This window comes from Labrus mixtus, chromosome 24 (assembly GCF_963584025.1).
Source record: "Labrus mixtus chromosome 24, fLabMix1.1, whole genome shotgun sequence".
In the NCBI taxonomy this organism is placed as follows: Eukaryota; Metazoa; Chordata; class Actinopteri; order Labriformes; family Labridae; genus Labrus; species Labrus mixtus.
In genome coordinates, this window is record NC_083635.1 from 6161181 (window position 1) to 6173046 (window position 11866).

At 43.1% G+C, this 11866-nt stretch overlaps 1 protein-coding gene across 1 annotated transcript in view; it reads left to right on the forward strand.

Annotated features, from left to right (window-relative positions):
• nrp2a (neuropilin 2a) overlaps positions 1–10746 on the forward strand; it is an 88121-nt gene extending 77375 nt beyond the window's left edge. Inside the window, exon 17 of the mRNA XM_061032955.1 lies at positions 10418–10746. Within this exon, the coding sequence (XP_060888938.1) occupies positions 10418–10437 (20 nt within the window). The 3' untranslated portion in view covers positions 10438–10746. The remainder of the gene's footprint in view (positions 1–10417) is intronic.
• The last annotated feature ends 1120 nt before the right edge of the window (positions 10747–11866 follow it).

The following is an 11866-nucleotide window of genomic DNA, read 5'->3' on the forward strand; positions in this document are numbered from 1 at the left end:
GCAGAGGCTGAACGCGCGCGAGCATGTTTCATGCCTGCAGACACACAAGCAGGCACCCACATCCCGATGGTTTTACTGGGAAGGGGGCCCGGATAATCTTGTCGGGCCTGCCAGCAGTTCAAAGCACCAATATGGGTCAGATTTGGGAGGGGCTGGAGGATGGGAAAGGGGCTCTGTGGCAACCTGCCTGCCAATGACGACAGACCCAAACACAACGTGGCGCAGACCATCATTTTCCTTCCTCTGTGACATTATCATCCCCCCACCAGCAGAGGATACCGCCTCAGAAAACAAACACATGGAGGAAATGATTAAAAAAAAAAAAAGAACTGCTCTATTCAGATCTCCAAACTAGGCCAGCTTCTTGTCATTGTGAGGCAGCACAGAGGAAATTAACTCGATACAAAAGATACAGAGGGAAATTTGATGCTTTTTGGATGCTACTCCCTCAAGGCTGCAGATGACGCCTCATGCTGGGATCTCTCAGACGCAACGTTTGGGTGCAAAGCTCTGACTGATTTCCCAGAAGCCCCTCCAGCTCTGACTCCTCTCCGTCACGTGGCACAGAGCGACTAAAAGGCTCGAGCGTTTCCTCACAGCTCAAGTTCTGTTGCGGACGCGCAACATGACCAGTGGTCCTACGAGGTTGGCCACCTGTTCGCTCCACTTGACACTGCTGTGTTTAGAGTCGCGGTTGCCCTATATAGTGCGTGAAACTTGTTATCAGGCGCGGTGGGAGGCCTCTCTCAGTGGGTCCTAACCATCTGTCTGGAGTGTTTTGCGGGCAAGTTTGAGTGAAGGTGTTGCAGTTGAAGTGCTTGATGTCAGAGGAAGAATAATTGTGAATCTCTTGAGGAATACTTTTATTTCAAGTATTGTACTGATGGAGTATTTGCTTCAGAATAAAGATGCCGTTGTGCGTTTATTAAGAGGAATCTGCAGACCTGATATACTGACAGAAATTATAAATTAGTCGTATGTCACAGAAATTCTGTCTTCTTCTTCATGAATAATACCTGTCACCTACATTACCCAAAATGCAACTTGGACAACCCCCCCACCCCAAGAGTCGATGCTCAGGCAGGTTGCCATGTCGCGGATATAATATTAACTTCTTTCAATTTTTTTTAAAGCTTCTGCTCGTGAAACATTACAGTTATTTTTAGGGTTGGGTAGAATCAGTCCTATCTGAACCAGTTCTCTTGCCCGCATTTATCAGTGCAACACCTGTTGGTTTGCCGTTTCCCTGGAAACCGAGAGGCGTCCAAAACGGCCGTATGAGGCGTCTTAAAACCCCCCTACCTTCTTCTCTGGTCCAAACAAATCCAGAGCATTCAGGACACAGAATCTAAAGTTAGAAGGAGGACATACTGGCTGCTGCATTGTTCAGCACTTCAACATGTTTCCTTAATGTCTGATCATATAGTAAGGTCACTTTATCATTTCAGTCACTACACATCTCACTGATTGCTCCTTTAAAAAAAAAGACTTCTCATCACAAAAGCTCAATGTCATCTCTAAAAAAAAAAAAAAAAAAAAGCCAACAACAATACTGACTCTCATGCACACACGCAAACACACATGAATCAATTTAAAACAAATTCTGAACAACTTAAGAAAACAGTAAATACCTGCTTATTATTGCCTTTATATAAAACAAATAAAGCACTTTCTTTTTACTCACCAAAACAAATCTGAAGTAAGACTCTTCGGTCGGCCTGGAAGATAAACAGAACAGAAAAAGTCATGTTAATTATATATGCATGTAAAAAAAAAAAAACATCTTTAAAAGGCACCAAATACACCTGAGATGTAAACTTACCTGTCAGTTAAAGAGCACTGAGAACTTTTACATATTAACCTACCACTTCAGAACACATGAACGCTTTGCATGAGGGAATTCATACCTGAAAAGTGGAGACATCCAGGTACACAAGTCGTCTGATTAGTGCAGGTGTGTACAATGTTGAAGCTTAGCTAGCTGTGTCCACTCACGGAGCTCAACAGTGCGACGCGCCCCCTGCTGGAGCCCTCCGGTAACTACAACTACTCAAACGATACCTGCCCGTAGTTGAACATAAAAACATGAATAAAATAAAAAAATACATCACTAAAATACACAAGAACAGATAGATAGATAGATAACCCTAGTTCCCATGGTTTACTTAAGGGTTCCTTTGTAGCTGCAAGAATCATAAAGTGCTCTCTTGTAGGATATGTATCAGCTTTATACGATTTCCACAGTACCATTGGGAACTATATTTATCCACCTGTTCCACTTAAATTTCTTCTGAGTCTTATACATTTATTTTACTTTTACAGTATTGTTCATCCCTTTATAAGAAAATGGGATTAAGATGTTTTTTAGGGCAATTTTGCCTTTATTTGACAGGACAGCTGAAGAGAGACAGGATATGATACATGCAGCATAACGACAAAGGTTGGATTCAAACCCAAAGCTGCTGCAATGAGGACTATAGCCTCTGTACATGGGGTTTTTAGATTCTTGGAATATCATTTTGAAGTGTCAGACATCTCTGCATACAAATAGTTTGTTGAAAATGCAGTATTATGCATGCCTCATTTGACAATCAAATATCGTGAATTCATGAAGCATAATGTTGAAATTGTTTGATTAATTGTGAGTAATCCTCTTGATGAAGGAAAGAAAGAAGCATCATAACATTCTTGTAAAAATAAACCTTCTTAAATGTCCTTTTTCATTTATGTCCTACAAACAAAAATGAGATCTTTGGAGCTATAAATAGAAGAGTGATCAGGTTGTTGGTGTAAAAGTTTGAACTAATTTGTGTTCTAAAAACAGATCCGATAAGGTCGGTGAAACCTTAATGAGTTTGAACTTTTCAACCTTACAGAAAAAACAGCGCTTAAAAAAAGGCCGTCAATCACATAATTTGAAAAGGAAAGCTGTTCATGCAGCAATCCCACTTGACAGCTTGTCACGATTTGATCAATCTTGGACAAAACATCTAAAAGCTTGTGTATTAATCTGCTCAATGCTGACGGCGCCGACAATTCTTTACTCCCAATCTGTCAAAATTAACTTCCAAGCTGATTCGAGTCGCCAAGCCTGTTAGTATTTGAGCAGGCGTGTCGATAATAGAAAGAAAAACAAAGTTGTATTTCATGAAAAGTGGTAATCAATTAACAGTGACAAAAGCATCTTGGAGCTTTCAAGATTGCAGCTGGGGCAGATTTCAGAAACAAGCAAATAAACAGCGGCGCTCGTCATGAGTCACGCTCGCTGTCTTTTACGGAGAAGAAAGAGAAAAAGGAATTATCTGAGCGGCTGAGGCTGGCACCCAAGTTTAGCCAACGTGGAATAATTGAAATGGCCTTCTCATAACTTTCTCTTTAAATTAGTCCTCTTTCATTATGTATTCCATTGTGACGATAATCAAATTCAATTGCACTTTGAGACCCATCTGTTCCAAAATAATTGACGACTCTAGCCTTCAAAAAAAAAAAAAGAAAAAAAGAAAACAACCTCCAGAGTCTCCTCGGCTCGGCTCATAAATCTCCTCATCTGAATCAAATTAGCTCCACGACGTGGAGTTTACGAAGCGGCTTTGTGAGAATTCCCGCCACATTTCTGCTTTGATGAAGTTCAACGCTGCACAATGATGTCTGCTGAAAGGCAGCTGCAAATAATTTTAAAAAAAAGGTAGTTTAAGAAATCAGAGTGTTTTTCTATTGCTACAATAAATGTCTTTATGTTAATTGATAAATATATTAAAGATCTGTAATCAAACATTTCAAGCTGATAGTTGTGTTGATGACTTGAAATTTCAAACCTGAGCAATTTCAGACTTTTGACAAGAATTACTGACAACCAATATCTTAGCTGATAGAGTGAATTTTGGGGCACAACAAAAGTACTCCAAAGGTTGCTTTTGATTACTACATTAGTAAAGATTACACTGCAAAAAACTCAATCTTAAAGTAAGATAAGATAAACCTTTATTCAGTGCTGTTACAGTACCATGTACCATGCAGGGGTCGGGAAACACTCTCCATCAGGGAGGATAGCTTTGCCTTCATCCTCCTGTCTCCCACCACCTCCACAATGTCAAGGGGGGGGGGGGGGGGGCTTCTTCATCAGTTTGTTGAATCTGTTCCTGTCTGCAGCCGTGATGCTGCGGCTCCAGCAGACCACTCCGTAAAGGATGGCTGATGCCACCGCTAGTGTTGCAGTACTCGAAATCGGTCTCAAGATCTTTTTTTAGGAGGTTTCTGTCTCGTAGTTGGTATGTGTGAACAACTCCTTTAAAACATTTGGAGTGAAACTGCTGTCTGGGCCCAAAGCAGATCTTTAAATAATCTCTTCTTCTTTCCAAACCACAAATTGCAAACTTATAGGGATTTCAGCAAAGGATTTCCACTGTTCTCTTTATTTCAACATGGCATGATGTTGTTCTTATCAATCAGTTATTTCCCCCTTTTTCTGTGTTTCCATGATTTGATCGTAAGCAGTATAATCTCTAGGAGGAAAGGGATGTGGCAGAAGGAAGCTTTGTGCCAGTGATGCTGATGTGAATCTCTCTGTGTGTGTGTTTGCTTAATGTGGGCTGCAGCTCTCTCCTCTGTGTACATCCTCAATCCTCTGAGTGGGCTGCTGTTGACGGTAGAAGGGTCACATTTTATGCTTTGTAGGAGGGAGAAATAGCATGCTATGCTACGCGTGTGTGTGTGTGTGTGTGTGTGTGTGTGTGTGTGTGTGCGTGTGCGTGTGTGTGCAACAGTAATGCAGTGACATCCTCCTCTCTGTGATACTTCTGTAGCACGACGCTCTGAGTAACTGCACCCAGGAGAAAGCGGATTTACAGCCTCATTCGACTGTGCTGAGCTGCAGCTAAACATCATTCAAGCCGCCAACTTAGCAATCCCTCTGTATCCCAGAAAACACACACACAAACACCCTCTTCAGACCAACACACACACACACACACACACACTAGCTTTGCTCTCTTGGGAGGGACATTTGCAGTAAAAGTTTTCCAGAGTTATCTGCACATTTCTCTTATTTCTCTGCTCTGTGTTATCGTTTTACAACCTGAATTATTATGTTATGGGAGTGCAAACTTTCACAGCGTTAGTATTTATGCTCAGTAATATTCCTAAATCATGCAGGGATGTAAAGAGGCAACAGAGGGGGGGAAAAGGAGAATATATATGTGGACGAGTAAATCAATGTTTTGCATGAGAAGGGAGGAAAAAGGAGGCCGGCTAAATTTGCTTATCAGTCCCTCTCAAGCTACAATTCAGGCCCTTGGAGACATAACAGCATCAGGCCGCTGGGGCACAAGCAGGGAGTCGAGTAAACACATCGCAGTAGAATAAGCAAGCGACACAAAAGGCCTTCCTCCCATGACCGAGGCCACACACAAAGACGCAGCGCCACATATACACACACGGGGGAAGAACAACAAACATCCAAAGCATCCAAATCCACTTACAAACAGTGCCGTGAATATCAAATCAATATCCCGTCTTTGTTTTTGAAACTGTTCAAGCTTGGCGTCATCGTGGGATTATTTGTTACAGTAATAACCCTCAGAGGATGGTGGTGGGGGAGTGTGCACCACCTGCCCCTCTGCGTGTGCGGAGGGTAAACAACGACAGGGTGTGACACCACGGCCGCATGCATGTTTGTGTTTTTCATTGCATGTATGGACCTGCTTGGGTTTTGCATTAACATGTGTATCCCTCCTGCTCGGCCCGATCTGCATTTTTTTGGTTCTGCTTCACATTTAGTTGTTATGGAAACAAGAGCCACCGCAGGCATAGCATTAGCATGTTAGCGCTACATAGCTAAAGAGCAAGTTCAAGAGGTTAAACTATCTCTCTTGCCAAAAAAAATGAGAAGTGCTTCCATACTTTTTGCGCCGAGGATTGCCTCCCAGATTTATAAGGCAGTGAAAATACAAAAGCTTTTGCAAAATTATGCGCATATAAATTCCCTTCTGCACTGCTTTTCACCTGTGTTTTCAACCCTTTTGTGCCAGAATATGATTTTTTTTTTTCTACTTGCAAATGCACAGAAGAGATTGTGAGTCTTCCTGCTGAGTTTTGACTGGTGACACTGCTTCCATAACAGCTTCCATAACTCATGAATACAAGCTAATATATTCCAAGTGTGTAGGCAGAGTGTATACATAAGCGTGCATGTTTTTTGTTGCATTACTGCCTTTTCCCTCCCACAAATCTGTCTTTTTTATGACAACATGTGGTGCTGTAAAGGTAGCCTCTGACACACACCAGCTCTGACATTGTAATGTGTCTAAAAGCATCAGTTCTTCATCAGCGAGAAGATGCTTCCAGTATTCCCACGACCCCCAACCAAAATAAATAACTCCCCCCCTGCCTGACATCAGTGAGAGTCCTTGTCTCCAGATGCTCGGCCTCCTCCTCCTTCTCCGCCCCTTCTGTAACCACGCTAAAGCCTGGAGGAGAGCAGCGCTACCTGCTTGCAATCAACACATGCATAAACACACACACACACACACACACACACACGTGCAGACCAGCACATGCACACATGCAGCCATGATGGATGGCCTTCCCCTCTCACTAATGCACAAAAGAATTATCCATCACCCTTCAGCCCAGAGGAGAGAGATGCTCTTTAAAAATTGACACCCTGCTCCATGGCAGCGTCCCCATGAAGCCCACGCGGAAGTCAGCCTGGGTGCAGAGCTGCTCATGCAGGAAGGTGCCGCCTCCTCCTCCTCCTCATCTTTCTCGGCTCTGGGATCATTCACACTCTTCCAGTTCATTTAATACTTCTCACATATCGCACCGCATTACTGAATGTTGCTCAGGATGACTGACACTAAGAGTGCATTTACTTCCCTTGACAAGGCTGTGTGCAGTCTGAATACTGTACTTGATATTGTGATTGTACATTACTTTGAAAACCTTCTGCATAAACTTGCATTAGCTGGCCAGAGTGTTCCAGCCCCCCTGCAGTCCACTGTAAGCCTATAGCGGCATAATAAGGAGCTGGTCCAAGCCTGAGCGAGCCCAAAAAGCTTACTCTGAAAGGTAAGAGGATGTCTGCCTCCCGGACGCGAGTGGATTATTTAATTCAAAGGAGTAGGGCCTGCTATATGAAGGCTCTACCTCCAAATGTACTTTTAGGGACTGTAGGTACTAAAAGCATGCCTGCTTACTGGGAAGGTAACGGTCAAGAGGAGTGACACGGCACACTGAGCTCTTCAAAAATAATTCAAACCTTTTTTCCTTTTCTTGTCTGAGTCTTGAAGATAGCATGCTTTTTGCATGTCATGCAAATATTCTCAAAATGTTGTCTTGTAAAGTCTGTTTTCGAGGCCTGTCTGTTCTTTTTTCCTTGTTTTCAAAGACCTTACTCCTAAACGATTAGTGGCACCTGGCAAAGCTTTGAACGGCTCCTCATTCTCCCTCTCAGCTGGCACGCTGCAGCAGAAGTGGATCCTTAGAGTTATGTTTAGATGATCTGGAATTGATTTTATTATGGGATAATCCAAGTTTTAACAACACATGTTTGCCTTTGTTGTGATGTTTGGTGAGTGCAGCTCTTTGTCTTCATAGTTGCTCGATGGCACGAGTTATTCTGGATGCTGGAGTTGACCTTTTTAGAGACCTGATGAAGGCCAAGACTGTGTTGAAACTTTAGACTCTACTGTGTATTTTAGTGGTTCAGGTGTATTGGCTCAGTGTACGTTGCTGTGCAACCTTTAAACCTGCTGCAGAGCTGTGGGTCAGCATGCTTTGTATTATGGTGGAGAGTTTCAACCTTGAGTATTTGTTTGTATTTCTGCTTAAAATAAACTCTTAGAAGTTGCTTCTGAGATTGAAATGAATTAGCAGCAGTTTCCACACAAAATGTTAATTCAACAGATGTAGTTAAGATAAAGACAAACGTGTTTCTTATACATTTTAAACACATTGAGTTTTATGACATACATCCCATATTTACTTTTTTTATTGAGTCTTTTTGAATATTCACTAAAGCAAGGGTACAAACAAGCAAATGTATGATATTTATTATTATCATTTTATTTGTTTTATTTAGATGTGTCAGAGAGATGTGTCCAATTAAAACACACTTTGCTCGTCCAGACAAGGGAATCCAAAGTTCCCCATATCTGGGTACCTCTTCTCCGCAGGTTGGAGGACTTGGAAGTGATAGTTCCTCCTGAGGCATTAGTCTCTGAGTCTTCAGAGGAGTTTCATAGTCCGTTGAAGGAAAGCCTCTTCTTTTTAAAGACTTTGCCTCATTCATGTTGGCACACTGAAACACATCCCTCAGACTGGACTGGACTGGACGTGGCTCTTCAGGTAAAAGGTCTGGATCCAAGCCAATGTTGTTCATACTTGGATATTTCCTCTCATCGGACCCCATGTCCAGCACGATGACAGCAATTGAAGATCTGGTTTGTTGTGGATCCTCCTGCAGATTGAGTTTACAAAGTTTCAGAGGAATTTCCTCATTGGGAAATCCTCTTCTCTTCCGACGCGATGGCCTTGCCTTGTCCAGCACATGGACTTCAGGAAGAGGACTCTGTGGCAGTGGAATGTCTGCGAGCACATTAAGAGACATCAGTGAACCTCCTTCATCGTGTAAAGCCGGAAACAGACACGGCAGATCATCGCTGTCATAAAGATCTGGAGAAGAAGGTGAAGATGAAGGCCTGTCCCTTATGTGCATGGACGACAAATCCTTCACCAGGTCGTCCAGGAGTGGAAACCCAATCAGGTTTGGATCAGAGTAAATGTTCTTCTTGGAGATTTCAATGTCCAGCTCATCAGGTAGAAAACTTGGAGGGAGATGAATCCCCCAAGCCCTCTTGCATAGATACTGGGACATGAAATCATTGAGTTGTTCATCCAGAGAAGGAAACTCGACCCATTTTAAGTCAGGGAACATGTTCTCCCTGGCGTATGTGATGTCTACCTTATCGTCACTGGGCAGAGGAATCTCTGCCAGGGTACTGAGGGGCATCAGATCAGGAAGAACTTCCAGAGCCGGGAAAATACAAGGCACAGCTGAGTCCTTTCTCAGAGGAGTGTCTCTTGCATAAACCAAATCAGCCACTTCCTGATCCTGATCTGTATTTGAGTTGTCCAGCTCAGTATCAGGCACGGCACTCTCAGGCAGAGGAATCTCAGTTGCTCTTTTAAAATAGTACTGGGCCACCAGATGGCTCACTTCTTCCTCCACAGACTGATCCCCGGCAGACATCTGAGGGCACTGCTCCTCAGTCGATGGAGATGGCAGGTTTGATGACCAAACGACCTCTGGAGGGCTGACAGCCAGCTCTTCAGGTTCAGGAGTGTCTTCCAGTTGCTCCTCCTCAGGTCCAAAGAAAGTGATGGAGAAGTACTTTCTTGGTACAGATGTCAGTTGGAGGCTTCTCCTCAAGATGTGGTCCAACAGTAGACCCATGATGGTCTCTGGTGCAGACTGATGTTATAATAATTCAGATCTCTGATGTCTTCTCTTGGTTTGTAAGATGATCAACGCTAACAGTAATGCTCACGAGTGATCATGAAGGTAGTCAGAGGTGTAATGATTTTAAGTTGTGAGATTGAGGACTGACTGTGTGTCTGAATGTTCTGTTGTCACAAAGACCTGGTTCTGGGATTCATCCTGAACTCAAACTTTATTCAACATTCTAATTCAAACAATCACAACAACAATGTAATGCTCTTTAATCACAACTGTGCTTGTTTCATTGCTCCAAAATACACAAACATATCAAACCAGGTCTCATAAAGAACATATAGTGTGGTATGTAGTGGCATCAGGAGGTAACCACAAGTAGCCAGACACTTGGCACAAGGTGGGCACACTGAGTACCAGAAGGACTAGCAAAATAACAAAGACCTAAGTAAAACTGCACTTGATACAAAGTTGGACATTTTGATAAGTGTCAAGAAAAAACAGTTTAATGGAGGAAAAAGGAGTTGATTTGTGCATCATATCTGTTCTTTTCACATTGCTTTAAACTGACAAGGCCAAAGAACTTGACATGTTCACACACACAAACACACACTTCCTGCCTCTCGGGCTGTGCATGAGGGTGCACTCCAGCAGCCGTGTAGGTAGAAGCTCCTTTGTGGTTTGACGGCTGATCTTATCCCCCTGAGCTGCTCTCTTCACTGCATGAAAAAGTGGCTGACCTGCTCTCCGTGGGCTGCAGGGGTCGGACAGTGCAGGCTCAAACTCCGAGAGATTCGATGTCGAGCTCAGTGGGCACGAGTGGAAAGATCTTCTCAAGTGAAAAGCTCTTTCAAACGTCTCTTGAATTGGAGGTCATCGACCCATTGTGCGGCAGTTACTCAGTCGTTTAGAGGCTTTTATGAAGGATCAAAAATAAGTGCATCTGTATGTGTTTTTATCTTTTCACAGAAAGTCTGAGTTTGCTGTAACTCAGCGATAAAACTGGACGTCCCTTCACTCAAGTGCCGCAGTGATGCAGCAGATTTTTCCCTTCCAGACAGTCTACGGAAGTGTCTGGACCGGATATCTAAAACGAGACTTGGCACACTTCTGTCCAGGAAACTCTGTTTTTGGTTTCGGCTGTGGGTTATCTCTGGCAAGATAAGATTTCCTCTTCAAAAACAGATGTACAGTAGCAGAAAGGGCAAAGCTTTGCCAGGAACACAGATGTCAAAATCAGTCAGCATACATCAAAATGTGTAAACGCATCATACTTTTAAATGAATATGTGGATATGATTGAATATTGCATTCTTGGCATGAATGTTCTTGTGAAAATGTATCATATTTATGATTGAGAGATGGATTTTAATCTTCAACAGGGACAAAAAAAAAAAGATGAGAGAGGATGAAGCAGCCCACCGATTTTGCACCAATCAATATAACCTGCTGTGTTCACACACATCGGACATTTCACAAGGAGGCGGGCGTGAAAAATTCTGGATGAAGTTGTTCAAACATGCAGCTCACTACGAAATTTAAGGAAGTTTTGTGCATGTGTGAAAAGGGCTCTCGAGTGGTGTTACCTTTTCTAATTCTCCCAAACATGTTTTTTGGAGACATTTATACCAGTGTTGACATCCTATGCTCGACCCTTATATATCAGCCCCCGATGTATCAGTAGGTAAAATAATCTGCAAAAGTGCCTTTGTGCTTTGTCTCCATTTAGACGTTAAATTAAAGCTTAGTGGGTGCTCAGTGTATCGAGCTGTGTAGCAGAGGTAGGTTCTCTCCAACCCGTGTCATCTATATGAACAGTCTGTCGGCACACTTGTTAGCCGCTCTAGCACACAATAGATCATGTGTGATTTGTGAGTATTAACGGTTGCAAAGGTCATCCACAGCGAGCTGAATTCACAATCCTTCAGTGAATCCCATTCAGCACAACCCAAAGCTGTATCGATCGCTCTCAGTGCTAATGAGATTGGACGCAGCTTTCCTAACACCACCCATATTCTTTTCCCCACTTAATCAAGGGATTAGATTGGCATGCACATCCGCCTTATCCCCCACACCTTCCATATGTGTGTCAGGCGGACAATGAAAGCAGCAGAAATGGGAACGAAATGAAAAGGAATAGGTGGAATAGGAGAAAAGAAAGAGCCACCTAAAGGACCTAAAGGGCTCCAGCTGAGTCCATGAGGAGAGATGAGGGCTGTGATGGGCAGGCCGTCACATCCACGGGGAGACAAAAGAGGCGAGGCGATGGACAGAAGGTCCATTTCCACTCGCACAAAAGAGCCGGGGAGATGAAGCAGATTAGCAGCTCTTTATTCCCATTGTGAAGCCTCTAAATGATAAGATTTACCCCTTTTTTCCCCATCCCAGTGTGTGTGTGTGTGTGTGTGTGTGTGTGTGT